Below are 22,241 nucleotides of genomic sequence, written 5' to 3'. Positions count from 1 at the left end.
GCTTTCATCTTCCCCTCCTTGTTTTTCCTGCTCTTGTCAAAACTTCTACTTCCACTGTCTGAAGAAAAAGCGCTGCTTCTGCAACGCAGCCCAAGCGTTTAAGCTTTGCTGGGATTTTTTTAAGTGCTACTCCCTAGGCCAAGCATGCTGTCTTTGCAATGTCACTGATCTATAGAAGAAGAAAAAAATTGCACAAGTAAATAATCAGCAAACTGTCAAGTTGTTGCACATGACCACTGATTTCGGTTTTATCCTCAGCTTCATGTCTTCGTGCAACTTGAAATACACAGTTTGCTTAAATGTTTTCAAGATAACAACGATTTGGGTCGAGGTTACCTTAGAACTATTAACAACTGAAGGACTTATTCAAATTATTGAAAACATTTCTAGTGCAAACAGCTGATTCGCACAACCAAAATAACACTTCAACATCGAACAGGTTTCCTATTCTTCTATAAAATCCTAACGATGTTTAACCCAATCACACAAAATCTTCCAATAAAATTACTTTGAAAAAAAAAAGACAAAAATTAATTTTTATAAAAACTAGCGTTGTGATGATGGTTGATGATATCAGTGATAGATGACAGCCAAAGTGATGGGCGAAAGCTCTCCCACGGAGGTTATTTTTAGCTCTTTTTCTTACTAATGCATTCAAATAATATCATTACTATGAGGTTCATGATGAATTGAATCTGCGTCGCTATAGTTTCATGTTGCACCGTGCCATGCAACTGATGCTTGCAACACAGACATGTCCAGGCACGCACGGGCAGATACCTTCTGCGAGCTTTTAGGTGTAGCGTGTGGAGCATCATCATCATCATCATTATCAAAAATCACAGCTTCTCAGAATGTTGTGCAGGTCATGTTTTTACACACCACTTTGCATTTAAACATTAGTTTTTATTGATCTCTGGCTCTCTTCCACAGTGTTTTGTCCTGTTTCTACCAGAGGTTTCTTCCTGTTAAAAGCAAGTTTTTCCTTCCCACTGTCGCTAAGTCCTTGCTCATAGGGGATCGTCAGATTGTTGGGGTTATCTTTGTATTATTGTAATGTCGTTACCGTGCAATATAAAGCACATTGAGGTGATTTAGCGGTACACAAATAAAACTTGAATTACAGTAAATTACTAATCAGAAAGTTGTTGGTTCAATCCCTGGCTGCACCAGTCTGCATGAAAGATACTAAATCCAATACACTTATTAGAAGATGAATGGGTGTTAATATTAGATAGAAAGCGCCTAAGAGTAGAAGTAAAGTGCTTGCATGTGAATAAGTGAATGAAGTGTATTGTATAAATTGCTTTGACTGCTCAAGTTGAGTAGAAAAGCGCTTTATAAGAACCACAGCGCTGAGTTATGAAATGCCGCCTTTGGAATATAAACCAGGATTAAGTGATGGTAATAGAATCAGTAGCAGGAAAGAACTCACAGACTTGTGATTGCACTAACATCTGAGACAACAGCCACATTTTGTAATAATAATAATAAAAAACATAGTACCATAGAATTAAACTACCAACCAAGTGGACCTGCTGAATCCTGTAACTTCTCCTCAGAGAATCTAAGACAAACATCAGGGACCAACTGTCCAGGAACTGAAAGGCCCCTCAGTTTACTGCGACAATCAGCTCTTTGTCCGTCCACTTGGCTCCAACATCTTTCCTCCAGTTCTATTTACTCATTCATTCAGCACTAATTCTCTGTCTGTGTCACTCTGTCTCTCTGCATCTTTCTCTTCTTTCTTCTTTCCTTTATGTCTTATCATTGCCATTGTCTCATCCTGGACACAGAAGCATATTTGCCAGGAGCCAGCGGAGGCAAACAGGGAGCCTATTCAAAGAGCTCAGCACGGACACGAGAACGAGAAGGGTAAGAGAAGGAGGAGGAGGATGGAGTGGAAAAAGCAGACAGAGAGTAAATTCCCTGGATGTCTTGATATCAATAAGCAATTTCTTCAAGAGAAAACATTGGAGGGAAAAATAACTAATGGCTTTAATTGCATCCTTTTCAGACCTTCTAGCAATTCTCACGTTGCACACTGTTGCGCTCAAGCCAAACCACACAAACAATATTTGCCTTGCTCTTTATCATCCCCCCACATACACAGACCCCATGCTCTCTGAGGACATAATGCCCTGAAGTCCATTAACAAATACAGTCCCTGCTGACAGACAGTCATTTGCAATCAGGCTGAAAGAGAAAAATGCATAGCTGCTCATATCCTCTGTAGGCAGATGATAGCCTCAAACAATTACACACTCTGAGCCAAGACAGAAGTCAGAACTGATCACTTCCTTTATTGCTTATTGCTACTGCTTGGGCGGTGAGCAAAACGCAGTGATCAAACAGACATTGTCTCACAAATATTGGCTGTTTCTCTGATGAAGGAAAGATCAATAGGATTGCAAGACGTGCCCTCTAATCGCTGTTGTTTTATGCTCGTCATTTGATCCCTGATCTAATTTGTTTTACATGCCACAAAATTTCTGTCACAGACATAAATGGCTGAAGTTAGCTGCAGTTTCAATATTCAGCCTGCTTGTAAATGAAGCATTTTCACACGTGCATTTGAAAAGAGGAAAAAGTGACTTATTTGAAATCCGACTCGATCTGACTCTCAAAGGAACAGAAAGCAGCTTTTTAGCTGAGCTGGCAACAAGTCAACAAAAGAGGAATGGAAGACAAACAGTTACGACAAATGGGTGGATGGTACAGCTTTTTAAATAAACCGTGTGAACCTACTGTTAGCAACAAAGTAAACAGACACTAAACAAAGTAACACATTTGCTAAGTGTTTGGCAACAAACATGTTGAGGTTTTAGGGCTTTTTTTTTTTTTTGCCTCATAATAAAAAAGTTTTGTTTTAGTTTAAAAGAGAACAAATTGGACAGTTGATGAGCAGCGGCTGCCTGGACTCAATCTTCTAGCCCAGTGGATGAACTTTCCTCTAACTGTGAGGCTGTTCCTTTGATTCAAGTATTCAGGTTGTGAAATATCAAAATTTAGTCTGTGGTGTTACATATTTCTGGAAGGATCTAGACCTTCAAAGCTGAACCAATTCACAGACAGTTGATGTGGGACATCGAGTAGGAAGGCAGGTGTGTGTGTTTGGCGGGGTTTTCTGAGATTTTGTTGGAAGAATCTTTTTTAATTTAATAAAATAAAACAAAATATGAAATGTAGTCACCCTTCAAGATCTCCATCACCACTGGTTGACTTGAATTGTGGAGCGGACACTGCCCCTTATTCAAAAAGTAAGTACACAATAGAAATAATAGAATTCTCACAGAGGGATCATCATGTTAAGATTGTAATAAAATATCATTCTTCTTTTTTGCACAAGAATAACACCACATAAAACCATAAAAGTGGAACTAAATACAGTCCAACTCATGCAATCATCCATTTAATACATTGTGAACTTGAGTCTGCCCCCCACCCCCCACCCCCTCGAGTCTTTTCCCTCCACACTCAGCGATGTCTCCATCCAATCAACCCCCCAAAAATTCCACATCACACTCAAGAATTATTATTTCGCCCTGGAGAGCTCCACACGTCACTTCATTCCCCACATTTCTCCCTTTTCCTTTCTCGCTTATCTGTCCGGCACCTTTCTGTGCCCCATTACCACACTGATGAGCACAAAACCGCTGAAGAGGTTTGACCGTAAAATATCAGCCTCGAGCATAGCAGAGCACGTACCCACACCTTGTTTGTCTGCGGCTTATATTAATAATGCTGGTACGCGACGAGATAACAAGGGCATTTCCTATTATGAGCCTGCTTGGGAAAAGGGAAGAGGGAGGTACGCTTTAATTGTAAGCAGAACAGACCGTCAATGTAAGTGTGTGTGCGTGTGCGAGCGTGAAGCCAAGAAAGAAAAATAAGTCGTCAAAGGGAGGCAAAAGGGATAGACGATAAATACAGAGGAATTTAAAGCAGGCAAACTGAAGAAAAATGGGACTGAGTGAGATATGGAGAAGAGGAAGAAGAGTGGTATGCAAAAAAAAAAAAAAAGATGACGACGGAGAAAGAAGAAAAAAAAGTAGACTGGAGAAAAGATGGAAAAAGTGGTTCACAGAGCCAAAGAAACAAAGAGAGAAGGGATGTGAGCAGGGGAACAGCAGACAGACAGAGAAGAATAAGAAAGCGTAAAAAATGGCCCGAAGGCTTTGCTGATGGATAAAACCAATCCCATGCCCATCCCATCCGTCACCTGACTGCACATAAATGAAGCAAACAACCACCCTGTGGAGCACAAAACCTCATCACAACATCACCTGCATGTGTGCACCTTGTAGCTTTGTCCGGTTTACTTGTAAACACACAGGGAGACATCAGAGAACCAGCAGATAATCATCTCTTTGTGGTTTATCTTTTCATTTAATCTCCAAGCTTCATTCAGCTCCAGCTGTAAAGTAACCATGAACAGATATTTTAGCTCTCCACGAAAACCTGACGTTGAACAATGGACCACACAAACCAGCAGCTGGCGTGGTTTTAGGCCAATGCAGGGGGAGTCCCACGTTATCCAGTTATACTCCATTTGTGGTAAGAAAATGACAAATGATGAATAAGAAAATGACAAATTTACATCACCGAGTATTTCAGTATGTTTAACGCTTGCACCTGTCTTGTAAGTGCAGTGACGCTAAAGTAGCTAATAAAGCACTTAGCATGGGTTTGAATCCCACCTGTGGTCCTTCTTTTTCTCCGTTTTCCTGTCTGTTTCCACGATCGCTATCAAATTAAGGCAACACGGCAAAAACAAGAGCACTCAGAAAGTGCAACTCTGTCTGAAGACCAAGTGCTTTACTAAAACTTTGGATTTCGATGGTGTTTTTATAACCACATATTACAATGTTAGCCTGCTATGGTGTCCCTGTAACCTCATAGGGCTTCATATTACAAAAACAGTGTCTTGTACAGCCCTCTCCGTGCCCTTTCATATGATATATTACTCGATATAGTTTCTTCAAATTTTGTTTTTCAAGGTCATCTTTGACCTTGGGCGCTAACGATTAAGGTCAAGGTAAAATGCTTAGTCAACTTAAGTACCCCCCCCCCCCCCCCCCCCCCCAGGTATAGTATACTGTTGTAAAGTTTGAAGATGGTCTATGAAAAAAATATTGTGGGTAATATGAAGTTTTTACTGATTTCCACATTTGGTGTGAACTTACCCTTGACTCGAATTTCACACAAATTAAATCAGCTCGAGTTGTTTTGTGTTTCTTCCTTAACAACGGCTGAAAAAAAGCAGAAAACTACTTTGCAAAATATAACGATTTTGTTCTCACAAAGGCAAAAATGAAAAAAGCTGTACAGAATATAGATAGGATTCTGTATGTGCGTGTAGGAGTGTGCATGCAGGCCTTTGTATACAACTCATGTACGTGTATGTGTGTGTGTGTGTGTGTGCGCGTGTGTGTGTGTGTGTGTGCACCCTCCCTGCAGTGCCTCAGCCAGCGGAGCGTGAGATGAGGCGGCTCCCTTTGAGCGACATTATAGCGTCCCAGCCCTGCAGTGTGTGACTGTGTGCGTACATGTCTACACCCGCTGCATCAGCAGCTCTTTACACCAAGTAGGTACACGCGCTGCGTTCACTCACCCATCTCTGCTGTCTGTCACCTCCTCTCACCTCAGCCCTTCACACTCAGCATGCTGGTAATCATTTGTTGCCACTTGTTTACAGTTCACGCATACATAACACTCGAAGGTGTTACGAGTTGGAGTGGTGATCAAAAACACAGCCACACTTCCCCACAGATCCCGCTGCTGTTATTACTTAAAGGACGCTGCCGCCCGTCCCCTGCCCGTCGCTTGCATCGCTCCGTGAGGTTGAAAAATGCGAGAGGCCTCAAAAGATGGAAACATGGCATCTACTCATACTGGAATAAAACTGCAGGAGAGTTGTGACACCAACCTGACCAACTCAAGGTCTGCCTGTTGTGGATTTTTTATGAGGTAGCAAGGCTGTCATGGAGACAGATGTGTAGGCATGCAAAACTTTATTTGGTTTTAAAGGTGAACAAACCAGGAGATTATTTGAAACTCTGATCGAACGTCCACTGTTCTAATTGTACGTTTCCAGGCTGGAGTTAAATTGGAAGACTGACACCTCTCTTCAATACATCTGAACCTGTCACAAAACACAGCACACACACACACCAACCACAGAGAACCAGTCTTGTCAAATTCACACTCTAACAATAGGGGGCGAATGCATAACAATGCGTTACCCACAATTCTTGAGAAGTGGGACTCTGATTTCCCATTAGACTTTCCTCTTAGGCAATCTCAATTAATTGCATCCACAGTGTTTACTTGCCATTAACACACAACACTCTCTCTGTCTTCTGTAGCCCAGAGGTGAGTTAGGTTTAGTGGGGTTTTTTTAAAGCCTTTTCATTTTCGCACTACAGGAAAGAGACTTGGTGCACAACACAAACACAGAGCAGCACAATAGTCTAGCGCAAGCTGAAGCGCCCTGTTATCCTTGAGAAAATTGCTGAGGGCCAGTGTGATTTGATAGCGGCGTGTGTTTCTTTGCACGTGAAAGAGATAAATAGTATGTGTCTAAGTGGAAACCGGTTCATTGTCAAGTGTGTGTGAAACATAGGAGGGAGTATATCTAAATTCTGCATGTGTACCCGTGTACTGTAAACGGGTTCATACATGGGTGTGCACTTGAACACATTCATGTTCTGTATGTCTGTTGTGAGTCGAGAGTGAGTGTTCCCGCTGTGATTTGGCTGCTTAGAGTGAGTGTCTCTGGGCATGATCAGGCTGGATTCCAAATACTGTATGTCAGGACAAACAAGTCTAGCTCCAGCAATGAGTGACATACTAGTTTGCAAACACACACATACACACACATACACACACACACCTACGTTTGGTATGCTTACCTAATGAGCTCAGAGGCTACGTATCTCCAAATATTTTGCTTCTTTTTAGAACTCACTTTCACAGAAACATACAAGGTGATGGAAGAAATGCAACAAGTTTTCTAAGCCACGCCACTATATTCTATTCTGCAGTCACAGTTAATACAGATGAGGCTGGTAAACATCTACCAGCTAGTCTTAATGGGTGATAAATTGGTCCAAATCTGCAGGTTTTTCTAACCCCAGGTGAAGGCGCTCATCATGGTTCAACATTTTAGATTACCAGAACATTCGGTGCTTTCCCTGCTTTAAATGTCTCGCTACAAGCATTTCCTGGTCTTACTGAGATGTGAAACAAGACTTTTACATTTTAACACCTGCCTGCTTTCTTTAGGTACGTGGTTTGGTGGTGAGAATTTCTGAGCAACACCTGCTAAACATCCATAGACTGTCTTGGAAACTGTGTACTTGTGTTTCTTTCGAACAAAAAATAGGTTCAGCAAGTCCCCCTTACATTGTAAGAAACAAATTCAATTCTTGCAAGGGTCAGTAGTGGTTAGGAGACGAAGAGGAGCATGAGTGATAACCAGACTCACGCACTGAAGATCAATATCCTCTTTTTATTATTAGAATTGCTCTCTCGTTTTTTATTCTCCTCATCTGTCAAAGTCTCCGTCTAATAGTTTTTTTCCCTCCAGTTTCTCGATTCTGTCTTCATTCTCTGACCGGATCTGTCCCATTTCTCACCATGAGCCTCCTAATCTTTACAAGGAGTGGACCCGATACATTTTCAGCGACTAATGTGACCAGGGCGAACAACCACAAAGGCAATGGTCTTTTCTCCATGAACACCTCTCTTCATTTGAGAAATGACAGGCCTCACATAGTCAAATTACAGATTAAGGTGTGAGATGCGCGCAGCACTGAATCAAAGGCACACAGTTCCAGAAAAGGTGGAATGGAAACCTAATTATATCAGATCTGCCCACCCAGTTCCAGACATGGGCGTGTACTTGACAGTTTTTGCTGGTACGTTCTCAGGCCACAGCGGCTTCCCTCAACCAGAATGTGTTGACCACATGAGCGGGTCTTGTGTGCGTTTCCTCTTTCTCAAAGAAAAACTCAAGAAAAATTTCTAAAAAGCCACACCTTCTGTAGCTGTAAACAACTTTTGGCTGAGAAATGGAAGAAAAAAAACCCATAAAACAACCAACCTGCGACATGGCAAGTTCTGTTTTTCTATTCGTGTGAAAATATTCACATGTTGAACATGTGGAGTTCAAATAAAAGCCACTTCTGTGATGTTGTGATGTCTACACAGCTGACCGTCAAAGGTTTTACAAACAAAATTAAACAAATACTTGCAATAGCTCGATAAAACTATGGACAACTGTTGAAATTATTAGCTAATAGTGTGTAATAGTGTTTGTTTTGGTTGTTATGTGACTTAACAGAGATCTATGAGTCATTCAAACATAAAAAGGCACCTAAGTCAAGGAATAAAGCAGTGTTGTGTGTACATAACAGACAAGAAACAACCAATTTGAAAATTTAACTTAAAGCATTTTATTACTAATAGTGCATTCAAAAATATCATTTGTTCTATTTCCTTTATTTGAATCTACAAAAATGCCAGTGATAACACAATTTGACTTGAAATAAAATACTATTTTTGCACTAAGAAGGTGATTCCCAAAGCTCAAATTTGGCGTTTCTCAGCATGGTGTGCACTGTATCCTTAGAAAAATCTGAGGGCATTGGACAAATAGAGGATAAAAGTAGTGCTGGGCCTAAAAAATCTTTCAACAGCTGATGAAAAGTATCTGAAAGTTATGTCCATAAGAAAAAGAAAGAGAAAACCCCAGAAAAACTGTGACACAGGACCTGAAAAATACATTTGTACTTCGTTCTACTGATCACTGAAACGTCATCAGAAGTGGTCTCAGTGGAAGGGTGGCTGACAGAAGCCATTCTGAAGGAAAGAAAACCGGGAGGCAAATTACAAAAGAGCTGGGCTGAAAATCAGTGATAATTTTCTTATGGAGTGATGAATCCAGATTTTACTATTTTGAACAATATGTATGTAGAGCTATCTGTAGAACACTGTGAAGGCTCTTTCATGGTTTAGGGTTGCATTTCAGCTACTGGTTTTGGAAAGTTTCTCAAAATTGATGAAATGATAAATATAGAAAAGTACCATCAGTTTTTGATCCACCAAGGAATAAAAATTCAAAAATCAATGTCATGGATTGGCCTCCCCAAAGCCCGGATTCAACATTGCTGCAGCAGTGTGGGATTTGAATGTCCTTCAAGGAGACTGGAGACTCCTGAAGACTATTTCAAGAAATTACAAGAATGCTTGTCTAGGAGAGCTCAGGCTGTGTTGAAGAATAAAGGCGGTCATACCAAATGTTGACTTTCAAGCTTGTTAGAACCGTAGATTCTCTGCCATGTATTTCCATGTATGTTTGCTTATGTTTCTGCTGCACCTTTTTTCCATTTTCCTCGCAAAAAAAAAAAAAAGAAATGAGATGTTGCCCAAGTACCACAAACTCATGTAGCAACCTAAATTATTAATAACTATTGGTAAGATGTGTAATAAAATACGGCTAGCGGTTTATCTGTTGGGTAACAGCTGAAGTTGCGAGTAAAGATTAGCCAAAGATGATGGATAAACAGTTAGAGAACAGTGTCAAGCAAAAATTATAAATAAAATAAATTACAAATTATTTAGCTAAAAGTATGACTAGCAGTTAAATTATTAGCTAACAGTGGATTAGCAGTGCTAGCTAACTGTAAGAATGCATTTTTTAGCTACATGTAGTGGTTAAACAGGTTCAGCTGGACAGTAATAGCTAACAGATACAGAAGCAGCTGAAAGCACTGGATTGAAAAAGTACGTTAATATTAAACTACAGCTGACAGACTTGTTTGAAACAAATTTCCGAAGTCCCTCTGACATGGCTGTGAGGGTGGGCAGCTAAAAAGTGGACACAGCTGTTCTAATCTTTCACGTTGCTTTTATCTCCTGTGGACCAGTACAGCAGAAACTGCGTGGAGAGAGACAATAATTACATTTAGCTCCTCCATTTCTCCGTTCCAGATCAATGATGGAAAGAAATGCTCTTTGCAACAACACCACATAATAGCATTTTCCATTTTCATAAGAGCAGAAACTACTCAATTCAAAGCAAGCTTGACATTAAACAAAAACACTCGCACACAGCAACACGCACTTCCTCCAGACTCAAGCCTGCATATTTCTTCCCCTCAGGGCAAATGCAGGGTAATTGTAAAATCTGAGGTGCACATCCAAAGCGCTCCACTGTTTGCCTACCAATGATGGGGCTGAGGTCATTGCTTGTTAAAGCCTAACTGACTGTGAAATGTGTGTAGTCTGCTAAACGACATCTTGACAGCCTATGATGAAACAATAGTCGTGCAGCAATCAGACAGAGAGTGATTATGCTTTATCCTTTCAGCAGGAGGACCTTCAGGCCCGGGGCAGCAGCAGCATCACTGGGCTCTCTATCAGACCAGACACATTATGGCCAGTTTTAATGAGCGCCGACCCGCCTGCAGCTGCTCAGCCTCCACCCCTCTAGAATACAGAATCATTTTCTGATGCAAATGACTTTCTACAAAGTCATTTTACTAACATGTGTTATAACTTGAAGTCACAGTTTTACTATGCATTTATTTCTATTTCCTGGAAGCACCTGCTTAACAGGTATCATTTATTAAGCCTGTATCCAAACCACTAGACTACCTCGTGAGCTAGGAGGTGTCAAAGCACAGTGTAGTTGACTATTGCGATGTTGCTGAACCAACCAGTAAGAAAAAGAAGCAATAAAAGGTTCAAAATTGCTTAAAAATGACAAAGAACTTGTGTGGAAACCTGTTGGATTCTTGCGGTTGTAGAGTAAAAGCACACAGCGGCCAGGCCGCAAAATTTCCAAACCTTGCAACTCTTTCGGGAACACTCACTCATTTCCCTTCTTCCATACAACAGCTGCACATACCCAGCCCCTCATCTCCATTCAAATTCCAGCATTAGCAGCAAGGCTATGAATACTCTAGAGTTAAAACTGTCACAAAGCATTCAGCTCGCCCTCCCATTCGCCCAACAACGTTGCTTTTACAGTGACAGAGATTTAATCATACGCAGACATCCTGCTCTGACCCGTCTGACATGTGCATGTTATAAGCTGCAAAAGCCCGCCGGCTACTTTCTATAAACATAATATTACATGATCATACCTCATCAGGCTGAGCATTTCAACGTTTTTAAAGCATCGTTCCCAATCCTCTGATTTCCATAAAGGCCATTAAAGGCCTGAATGGCAGTCATTGTTGCTGTATGGAAAACAAATAAACAAATTAAGGATCAGTTTTGTCACAGAGGTGGGAATTCATCCATAGGGCTCTTATCAAGTGATGTCACAGGAAAGAGGAAAAGGAGGACAAAAAAAAATAAAAACACAAAAAAACAAATTTGTTAATGTTTAGCACGTGACAGGAGGAACTCAGAGAGAAGCTGAAACAAAGCACAAACTGTGTTTGCTGAAGTGAAGTGAATGTCAACTTCTGTGAAAAGCCAGACCGCTGCAGGGTGAATGGTCTGCTAACATATCGTATTCAACTGAGCACAGACGGAGGGAGAATGGGGGTGGTTTTTTTGGGTGGCATTTGGCTCTGTTTGCCTGTGTGAATGTGTGTGCCAACGTGTGCAGGAGAGGGGGAGACTTGGGGGCAAATCTGGGAGAAGTGACAGAGAGTGAAAAGGGGGGTGTTTATTTATCCGGCAGGTGAGCCTAGGGAAAATTCATATTCACGATTACAAGGAGGGAAAGCTGTCTGAGGTTCATCTGCAACTTGCTGTATATGCATGTGCATGCAGTAGGGCATGCATGGCTGCTTGGAGCTATGAAGAGGGAGGTAAGACGGCCCATACTTGTTAGTGTCAATGAGGGGGGGGGCACAGGGCTCAACATCCACGCACATGACCATATCTGTGTGTATGGTAAAGTTAATATGCATCTTTAAAAAATAGATAATGATCTCGTGATCCTTAAAAGAATCACCAGGAATTTCCTAAAAACATCATAAGCTATGAGCTTGTGCAAAACTTAAGCAATAGATGTTATGGGGGAGGTTGCATCCTTTAAAGCGCATGCACTGTTTTTCATTTTAAAGCTCGATGTACTGCAGCAGCCCTAAACCGTACACAAAGTGTGCAGGGGAAAAAACGAGATTTAAGACACAGACAGCTCGCCACTTATGGAAATCAGCAGGAAAGACGAAACGCTCAGCGGAGGGCAACAAGTCCCTGTCTCAGCATGACTGTCACCGCTTCTTAAATTTGGTTTCACTGCGACCACCGAGGCTGCCTCTCTGCCTGCCGCAGTCACAACTCTCAGTGCACTCAGCCTGTGCGTGAACTTTCCCAATGCAGCCCTCCACACACAGACAGTCACTCACAAAGAGAGACATAACACTGGATATACCGACTACATATTAAAAAAACAACAACGAATAAAAACACAACTTCTACACACAGACGTGAAGATGCACTCACCGGAGGGGAGAAGACAGTCTAAAAAACCCAGCATTCAGCAGCCGCTCTCAATAGAAAAGTGCGCCTGGCTTTTCCCGCTGAGCTCTTAACCTCTGTCCACGCCGTCCACGCGCTGCATGAAGCCGGTGTGAAAGTGATCGGTGTCCGCACACGGAGCGATGCGGCTCGTCCTTCAGCCTGAGCGCATTTCAGGACGCTCACTTCAGTCTGCTCCGCCGTTCCAGCCAGCCAGGACGCTGCTGTGAGGAGGAGGCGGAGGAGGAGTGCCAGAGAGCTGCCCCCGCAGGGCTTCACGGGAAATGTAGTCGGCCATTCCTATGAGTGGCCTTGACCGTCTCCCAGTAGCTTGCGAAGATGTGCAACAGAGTCACTTCTTCTGCAGGGCACTGAACCCTGTTCATTTAATTCAAATATAAGCTTTAAGAGGGATTATGGGATGTGTAGTCAATTTGGATCCTTTACCTGGCTGCTATGTAGACATTTTTGAGTTTTCAGAAGTGAAGTAACCGTGTGTGAGGTTTATTAAATCTCTCTCACGGTGAAGAAAACCCACAAATTAGGTATCATCTATTTTTTACGATGCCTAAAACATTATAACTAATTACTGTAATTAGTTCAATCCAGACCATTACATGCAATGCACTGAAGAGTGTAACAGTTCCAGGCTGTAGTGCAGTACTCTCTCATACTTGTAGCTTTGTACTTTGCACAGATTGCTGGAAGGAACTCATCAGGAATCGTTTTTTGTTATTTACTGATTTATGAGTTTTTGTGCTTAATTTATATTTAATAGGTTTACGGAAAGGCATTGAAACAGGGAGCTCTCAATGAGTAAGAGCACTCAGTGTGTTTGATTTCTTTCCATTTTGTCAGCAGTACGATGATTCTGTGTTACAGATACTCCCTTGTGATTCCTCTCAGTGGTGGGGCCCTTTGCCACAATCCTCCACCTTTCCTCAGAAGGGAATTCATCTCTATTACCCATCAGACATTCATTTGGAGGCTGTTACAGTCACTTCTGATTCATTCTTTCATATTACAGCCTCTTTGGTTTACACTCATACCTAACTTGGGTGTCATCCTTAAGGAGGAAACAACAATTCAAAGCAGGGTTTTGGCACCAGAGCATAAATTTCTTTCGACATGTTGCAGAAACAGCAACGATGGAGCCTTGTGGCAAAGAAGAAGACATGGCAGCTCATGTTAAACACCACAGCTTCCCAGGGGGACCATCTCATAAGTTCATATTGTGCTCAGGCTGAGGCCTTCATAGATGAACTCCAACACCAAGACAATACCCTTTTCTTTCTGAGGTCAACATCCCCTGGAGCATTTATTGTTTCTGACTGCCCTCTCCCCAACTTTCTTACAGTAAGCCTCCGACAAAAACTTATTGTGTGTGAGTGTGTGCATGGGTGTGCGCGTGTGTGGTGGGAGGTGTATAGGAAATGCTTCGGCCTCTCAGTAGCCTTAAGGTTTAAATTTAGAGCCCTCGTGCCTCTGCTGACTGTCACAGGCTGGGTCAGGCTGTCGCTCACAGGAAAGAGACTTGAGGCGTGTTAGAGCTGGGATAAACAGCACACACTCTGGCGTACTGATCTGAGAACAACACATTTGTTCTGCTCATGCCCTGACACCAGGAGTGTCTATAAATAACCGGCTGCAGCGAGCAGAAGTCAAGAAAGGCCTTGATAAAGTTTAGATGAGGTAATTAGTATGTGCAAGGCTTCTTCTTCTTCTTCTTCTTCCTTTTTAAGTCACAGGAAAACAAACTGTTCAATGAGAGGAATATATCTGATCCCCAAAAACATTTTTAAGTATCACTCCTGAGAAGTATTAAAGGGGTCATGCCCAAAATGTGCAAAAAAAAAAAGTGTTAGATTGTCTATTTGAACAGCAGCACCTCCTTTATTGACTTATTTCCTCACAGACCCCCTTCTCCAAAGTCCTGATGATTGCACGCCTGAAGGTGCCCCAGTCACTTTTCCTCTGAATTTGTCACTATGATTGGGGATGTTGGTGTTTACATAACAGTCACATTTTTGTATAAAGGCTGTGTTGCAACTTGTGTTGTTATCAGTGAACTGCTTCCACTGGTGAAGCTATCACTGGGAGTACTACAGCAATATTGCACCAATAATTTACTCTGTAAAGTTGCAGGAAACGCTGATATTAAACAGACAGTGCCTAACTAAGTAGACAATGCATAACTTCACAAGTTAATGCATAATATCCTAGAGGGGAAAACATTTGTTGGTATGTCCGTGCTTTGCTTATAAATGATCTTATGAATGATCTTTTGATCTGTAGCAGAAGACTGCAAGGATAGGAAAACACCTGCTTTAATAACTATGAATACAAGCTAAAAAATCATGATCACCTCCCATTCTTTATTAAATGACAGCTCCATGTAGTGTTCAATAATAATTATCTTTGTATGGACCTGTTAGTGAGGCAGCTACTGGAATCCTCAATCCTGTGGCGCCCTCTCGTGGCCAATGTGAGAAACCCCATTCTGGCGAGGTTAGAGGTCATTAAATCGAAAACATGGCGGCTCCCAGCAAAGCGACCGTGGTATTGAAGGCTGTGAAGAAAATAACCGTTCAGTTTTGTCCGTTCGAGTCCAATGTCCGGTCCACACGGTAAGAAAGGCGCGTTTGACGCTGCTGTTGTGTCAGAGAGCCGTTCGGTGTGCCTGAAAGGCGGGTAATGGTCGTAATTTGACAATAACAGCCGCCAACCGCAACGTCATTTCATGTTTTATGTAGCGTATAGCTCGTTGATGCTTGTCGGAATAGACTGTAGTTATGCTGGCTTTCATGCTTAGTAAAGACACCCTTAAAACATTCAACATTTGGTTAATGTTAGTTGAAGAACCCCTCCGTAAATTCATAGCAACACTATATGACATGCTGCACGAAGGTTTAAAAGTAAGTTTTGCTTGAAGTAATCTCAGCACTTGCGTTTGTTTTGTTAGTTATTTAGATTGCACATGACATTATACGGTCATTATACACCGGCCACTTTATTACTGATTTTCCACGTTTCCGTGTGTTTTTATGTTTCTGTGTGTTTATACTGTGCAAATGTCACTGCAGAAATTGAGAAATTCAGAGCATGCAATGTTTTCTCAACCTGCTGTGTGAATATTAGCCTCAGTTTCCTGTTGTTAGCTAACTTGAATCCCAGAGTGGTCTTCTGCTGCCAAAGTCCCACCGACTTCAAGGTTTGACACACTGTGTTCAGACATGCTCTTCTGCATCTGCATGGTGGTAATGAGTGGTTGTTTGATTTACTACCTGTTAGCTTGAAGCAGTCTTGCCATTCTATTCTGATCTATGACCTCAAAAAGGCATTTTAAACCAGATGACTGCGGCTGAGATGGTTGTGTGGGAAAATCCCAGCAGATCAGCGGTTTGTGAAGTACTCAGACCAGCTTGTCTGGCACCAATAACCATGCCATGCTCAAAGTCACTCGGTTGATGCTTGGTTTGAACTTCATCAGGCCGTCTTGACCACTTGTCTACACACCCAGTTTAGATACTTGTGTTAACGAGCATTTGAAGAGGTGTAACTATTAAAGTGGCCTTAGAGTATACATTACTGCCTTAATCAATGGTTCACAAGTATTTTGAGAAAATACGCGAAGTGTCAAAGCTAAAGGGAAATCTTTATTACTGATGTTTAAACACTATTTTTCAAGCTTTCAAGATTTCAAGCTTATTTCATCTAACTTCAAAGCAGCTTGCCGGTTTGGTGTCAACCTTACTAGTAACTAGTGATTACTGCTGTAAAATCAATGCAATGGAGCTAAGTGTGTCATACTCGATGTCCCCCACTGTGGAAATACTCACGTCTACTACAGCATCTCGAGTTGTGCTAACATACCATACTATAAGAAATGTACTTTAATGCGTTAATTCGTTATAAGGTAAATCTAAAAAAGCTTTTTTTATTTTCCTGTCCCACAGGGAGTTTCTGACCTTAGTGGGTTCAGAGAAGGCCAGAGCTACCAACATGAACTGTGAGGTGATACCAGTGGTGAAACATGACAAGTCTGAGCCTGTAGTAGATATCACTTATGGTAAGTATGACGTGAGCACATTAGAATGAGTGGGGGAGGCAGAGTTTGGTCCATGAGTTGTTTTTTTTTTTTTGTCTAGTTTTACCTAAGTACTCCACCACAGTGGATTTTAAATCAAACAATCAAGTTGTTACTCGAGGGGTTTAACAAAATGATTGCATTAACTCTGTAGAAATTACAGCTATTTTTATACACAGTCCACTATTTTCACTTGTTGAAGATGAATAAAATGTGATTCATGTAGTTTTATAGGTGGGGAGGCCTGCTAACTTGTTATTTCACGACAACTTAAGGAGATCGATCTGGAGATTAGGGCTGTGCGATATGAACAAAATCTCATATCCCGATATAAGAATTCTATCGTCCCGATAACGACATAAATCACAAAAATGTAACATTTTCTGTAAATTCTGTGAATCTCGGGCAGCTCGACTTGCGGGAAGTGTTTCCAACTTCGTGTCATGTAGCTGGAGTCGAGTGTTTTAACCGATGCATGAAACTATACATTTTTAGACATAAGTTGTAATGGCCGCCATTTTCTTTGTGAGTATTTATTACACGGCGTGCTGCGGGGAAAAGCCTGTTCTAACGTTTGAGTCTAAGGTTTATTTTTTTTAGCACCTGGCGACTCTTTTTTACTTCTCATCCGTAAATAATCTGCTCTTTCACGCGATTCAGTTTATTTTGAAAAGTCTCAACAGGATCTTGAGCTTTATTGTGAAAGATTTATGTGGAACATAAACAAGCGGACACGCGATGCTGTTACCGTCGTTGTTGCTAACCACAACTCATAAAAACAGGTGCTTGTCCTTCGATAGTGTGGTTATATAAAATATAAGAGAAAGAGAGAACTTTAAGAAATTAATATAGCCACTACAGTGACCATCAAAACGATGAAAAAATATTGCCGTAAACAGTTTATTTTGCGACACCATGAAACAAACTATAGCGTAAAATGAAACATAGATGTTTTTATATCGTCATCCAATATATATCATTATATCGAACAGCCCTGCTGGAGATGGTTGTTGAGCTGTCAGTATGAGGTCCAGTTACATGCTCATATATCATATCATTACACTTCAAGACTTAATGGGAGTATTCTCATGGGTGGAGTTATTTTGGATGAGATAGTTGCCGTTGTTCCCTCAGCTGTCTGAAGTGATGTGTAGTTTCATAACTGGCTTGTCTAGCACTTGTGAAATTTAGCAATGAAATGTTAATAATGCATACAAAAGTAGCTGTCTGACTTTTTTAACCAGCTGCTAAGACAGAATATGTCATTTTATACAGGTGTGTTCATTTTCCATCAAGAACTTGTATTTGTGCATAAAGTCTTTCTCAATGTGGGGTTAAGGTGGTGTCCAATTCATGCTGTCTCCACCACTCTCTCACAGTTTGAGCCTGGTGGCTCCATCTTATGCATCTTCCCTGTCAGGGAAGAATTTTTTTCATAGAAAAATGTGGCCATTCAGTTTTTTCAGGTAGTCAGCTGATCTCCGTTTGTTGTCAGAAATTGTTGCCTAACGTCAACCTGACCAACTGAAGTAATCCCTGATCATAACACCGCCTGCACAGAGTTTTACAGTAGGCACTAGGCATCACTTCATCCATCTCTCTTCTTACCCTGATGCATCCATCACTCTGGAGCACCAAATCATAACTACAATCACCTCCAGGCACAACAATGATAAGGCAACTAAGACGTTCACTTTAACCTTTGACTCAAGACAGTCGTAACCTGTTTTAATGTTCTTTCTTATCGGTTATGTTTTTAAAAAGCCCATTCCAGATATGTTACGGGAGCCAAAGATGATAAAAATTGTTTTCTAAAAGCTCAAAAACAGGATAAAGTCCTGGAAATGGTGCATATGTGCAGTTCATACACTCAGAAACATATAACCCAGTCTTGGAATTTCATACAATTAGCATCACTCACACAGTGAGTCAGGCTTTTACAAAGCTGGAGATGTCTGCCACAGGTCAGCAGAGCCGCAGCGTGTCTTACTCGACTTTTGTGCAGAGTGAACTTTTGAACATTTCCTTTCTGTACTCCTTAAGCATGTTGTTCTTATGAGTCATCTCATTGTGTTTTTGTCCTTCTTTTCCGCAGTAGACGGAGAGAAGCTGCTGATGAAGGGAGCAAATTTGACCAGCAGTGAGATGCTGAGTGCTTTTCAATCCCGCTGCGTCGCCAAGGACCCGCAGGCAAAAGTTGGAGAGAAGAAATAATCATGAGCTTGGCAGATGTGTATTTATCTGTGAATATTGTTGAACATGTACAGTAAAACTATTCCATTTCATACATATGGTGTTGACTGGCTTTAATCTAATATAAAGAGAACTGTATCGTTTTTGTCATATGGCCAAATAGTTTCTCTCAGCTGGGTTATTTCCCAACAACATTCGCCGGATCAATTAAAATGCTTTAACTGCTAAAAAAAAAAAAAAAAGTGCTGCGATCAGTACGGGGTCATGGTGTGTCCTTGCATAATGTGTAATTTTCCTGATAAAGGAGACCATTCCAGTGTTTGAGAGAGCGTCATGCAAGCTCCAACCTTTGACACAGCAAAGCTGAAATGTAATTTGGCACAGAGTTTTACATCCAGCCCATCTGAAAAGGAGAAAAAAACCTTTCACCCAGTCACAGATAAGTGAAATCCCGCCCTCTCACATAGTCAACCTCTGTCCCGTTACCATCTGTGACTTAATGTTTTATTAATGGATCATTATTGCATCCACACACTTATTTTTTGGCAGGTTTCCTGAAAAGAACTGTAATATAAATGACTTTTCTTTAACTGACGAGCAAAATGATGGTAGGAGAACAAATTTATTGTGACTGTGTGCAACTGTGTCGATCTCGTTGCGTTTGAAATTGTTGCTTCGAAGATGAGGACCAGGTCTCCGACCTCGCGGCGTGCCTTGCTGTCTAGTTGTTTCAAGACAGGTTGCCTCCGACAAGGAAACCTATGCAGTTGCCTTGTAATCAGTAAGCAGAGGTGCAGCATGATCAGGGACCAGCTGGTTGCTGCAACTACCTTAAATAGGTCACTGAGTGTGAAAAAACTGCAAAAGTCAGTCAGTCACTGATTTTTTTCTAATCACATTCAAGTCTGTAGTTAAAACTACACATTACAGTTTTGCCAGTCTTTAACAAGACACAAGGATCCAAAGTGAATTTAACTGAAGTAAAGGTCATCACAATATCAACAGAGCCCCTGTTTGTATTTCCTCAAAATGAAATCAGTCAGCAAACTAATAATAAACTCAATATGACTTAATGTTCACCTACAAAGTTGGCCTAATAGTAATACTATTGTGCTGGAGCCTATCCTAGCTGTCATAGGGCAAGAAGGATGTGATGGATTTGAACTCAGGACCTTCTTGCGTTGAGAGCACAGTGTTAACCACCATGCCACCATTATTTTTACCATGATAATGTCATGGTAAAAGTGTTGTTCCGGCAGATCCCAGGAACAACATCTTAGATCTCGGTCCAGAAGAGCGCAGTCCTAGGAACAGCAAAGATACTGCGCAGGACCCTCAAACTCCGAGGCCTCTGGTAGACGACCTGAGCTTGAAGGATACTGCCTGCAGGGGTGAAAGGGGGATTAAGCCTAAAACTAGGAGGGATATGCAATTTTTCACCTGTTAAGAGGAATGGCTTCTTATCAGCAGATCACTACAGAATGATGGCTCATAGCCAAGCTGAAAACAAATATGTCATTTTTGGCCTGTTTGGCCCGCCATATAAAGTGACATCTCTGGAACCAGAGAAACATTTGATATTAAACTGTAAAAAAATTGTTTATTCTGTATAAAATTACCGTGTTTTAAGATTACTTTTGATAAATACACATGTAGCTTAGAATATAAAACTATTACCACGACTATGTCACAGATTAAAATAAATAAGTGGGGGAAAAGGGAAAAACTCACAAGAGGAGGGATTTCGACAATTCGTTATATGACGTTGCAGGCTGTGATTGGCTCCTATCGCGTTGCTGAAAAAAAGAACTGTCCCTTTAAAACGGCCACACTCTGCTCCCACACTGGAAGAGCGCTGAACCCAGAGTCGCTGCACACTTTGTTGTTGAGGATAAAGAGGAAAAAAAATTTCAAGGATTGCAAAATGGTCGAGAAATTTGTTGGAACATGGAAGATGATTGCCAGCGACAATTTTGACGACTACATGAAAGCAATTGGTAAGAAAGTCTGCGGTTGGAGCTAAATTTAGGAAGAAAAACATTTTAATCTTAATTGTAATTTTATTTTCTCAAGTTTTCACAATAGTTTTTGAACGTCTTAATTAAAAAGCGTCTCTACATCTGACACATTTCCTGACACCTCGCGCTCTGCAGGTGTGGGATTTGCAACCCGGCAGGTGGGCAACCGGACCAAGCCCAATTTAATAGTGACGATGGACGACGAAGGGACTATATGCCTGAAGTCTCAGAGCACCTTCAAAACCACCGAAATCAAGTTCAAACTCAACGAACCTTTTGATGAGACGACCGCAGACGACAGAAAGACCAGGGTTAGAAAATCAGAACAAGCATTTACACGGCCTGACTTTTAGATGATTGTTTATTGATTTAATCTGTGCTGGACGTGACCACTTGTCTGTTTTGTGCCCTGCAGACCGTGGTGACTCTGGAGAACGGCAAACTTGTGCAGAAACAGAGCTGGGATGGCAAAGAAACGAATATCGAGAGAGAGATCACAGATGGGAAATTGATAGCGGTGGGACTTTTTTTTTTTTTTTTTTTTTTTTTTTTAAATCCTCAAACTATCTGTTTAGAAGTTCTACGTAAAGTTATTTTACTTTCCCCCTGTTCTATATGTTATATAGTAGATTTAGTATGTTAATGTGTGTTAAAATATACTGTTTATACTCAATGATAGTGTTAGGATAATAAGAAAAAAGGTATTTGTCTTAAAGTGAGGAGTTTTACAGGAAATAAAAACATCACCACAACATACCTGAGGAAGATTTATATAATTAATTTTTTTTAAATACATAAGTCTCTCAGTGACTTCTTATATGATTGTATGCTCTGCGTGATGTTTGCCAGAGTTGATGCACATGCAGCTTTCTTCTAATCACCTGATGTCTCCTTTCCACACAGAAATGCATCATGGGAGACGTGATCGCAGTGAGGACATACGTAAAGGAGGCATGATGGAAGGAGTTTTTCTCTTTTCTTTTTCAATTTTCAGCCCACTTGTTGGATGCACTGCTGGATGACAGGCTCAGTTCAATGAGCGCAATACCAAACTAAAGTACCGGCGTACTCTGCTTTTCTTATTCGCTGTGTTGATAAAAATCACTCTTCCGTGCCTGTGTTTTCCAACATGATGCATTTGGTTTCATTTGGAATTGTTGTGGTGATTTGAATAAAAATTAATGAAAAGGCTGTCGTGTGTGTGCCTCTGAGTTTGTCAAATGTTGGTCAGCAAGGGAGTTCGCCTCGTGCATTTTGGATAATATCTTGATTTAATTGTGACATACTTGAAAGCATTCCAGCCACTGGGCCGTGCTGAAGAATGTCTTAATTTAAAAAAAAAAAAAGTGCTCTAATGGGAACATACCTCATCTATTAGTCTGACTTTAATGGGATCCCATTCATGGTGATTACAGCAGTTATTCTACATGCAGTGGCTTTTTAAATCTGCGTCGCTT

The 22,241-nt window shown here is 41.1% G+C and overlaps 3 protein-coding genes across 5 annotated transcripts in view; 2 read left to right on the top strand and 1 right to left on the bottom strand.

Moving 5' to 3' along the window:
* Positions 1-12,707, bottom strand: part of pag1 (phosphoprotein membrane anchor with glycosphingolipid microdomains 1) — a 61,358-nt gene extending 48,651 nt beyond the window's left edge. For 2 of the 3 annotated variants that reach the window (XM_085149810.1, XM_085149813.1), the window contains exon 1: positions 12,472-12,707. The gene's annotated coding sequence lies outside the window, so the exon portion shown is untranslated. The other variant, XM_085149811.1, reaches the window with a different exon arrangement.
* Positions 12,708-14,978: 2,271 nt separating this feature from the next.
* On the top strand, positions 14,979-18,860 carry mrpl53 (mitochondrial ribosomal protein L53). Its single transcript, XM_085149825.1, has 3 exons — positions 14,979-15,113; positions 16,443-16,555; positions 18,669-18,860. Exons 1-3 carry the CDS (start codon positions 15,019-15,021, stop codon positions 18,785-18,787), a joined length of 327 nt encoding a protein of 108 aa, XP_085005951.1. The 5' UTR covers positions 14,979-15,018; the 3' UTR covers positions 18,788-18,860.
* Positions 18,861-20,602: 1,742 nt separating this feature from the next.
* fabp4a (fatty acid binding protein 4a) lies at positions 20,603-21,972 on the top strand. Its single transcript, XM_085149824.1, has 4 exons — positions 20,603-20,763; positions 20,920-21,095; positions 21,200-21,301; positions 21,688-21,972. The coding sequence occupies exons 1-4, from the start codon at positions 20,691-20,693 to the stop codon at positions 21,739-21,741; spliced, it is 405 nt and encodes a 134-aa protein (XP_085005950.1). The 5' UTR covers positions 20,603-20,690; the 3' UTR covers positions 21,742-21,972.
* The last annotated feature ends 269 nt before the right edge of the window (positions 21,973-22,241 follow it).

Source organism: Neolamprologus multifasciatus, chromosome 22 (assembly GCF_963576455.1).
Source record: "Neolamprologus multifasciatus chromosome 22, fNeoMul1.2, whole genome shotgun sequence".
In the NCBI taxonomy this organism is placed as follows: domain Eukaryota; kingdom Metazoa; phylum Chordata; class Actinopteri; order Cichliformes; family Cichlidae; genus Neolamprologus; species Neolamprologus multifasciatus.
The sequence above is the reverse complement of the archived record's forward strand: the minus strand, read 5'-3'. Positions and strand labels throughout refer to the sequence as shown.

Coding starts and splice junctions, on each gene's coding strand:
- mrpl53 (XM_085149825.1), top strand. CDS start 15,019: ATGGCGGCTCCCAGCAAAGCGACCGTGGTATTGAAGGCTGTGAAGAAA. Junction 15,114..16,442: donor TCCAATGTCCGGTCCACACG/GTAAGAAAGGCG, acceptor CCTGTCCCACAG/GGAGTTTCTGACCTTAGTGG. Junction 16,556..18,668: donor TGTAGTAGATATCACTTATG/GTAAGTATGACG, acceptor TCTTTTCCGCAG/TAGACGGAGAGAAGCTGCTG.
- fabp4a (XM_085149824.1), top strand. CDS start 20,691: ATGGTCGAGAAATTTGTTGGAACATGGAAGATGATTGCCAGCGACAAT. Junction 20,764..20,919: donor CGACTACATGAAAGCAATTG/GTAAGAAAGTCT, acceptor CGCGCTCTGCAG/GTGTGGGATTTGCAACCCGG. Junction 21,096..21,199: donor CAGACGACAGAAAGACCAGG/GTTAGAAAATCA, acceptor TGTGCCCTGCAG/ACCGTGGTGACTCTGGAGAA.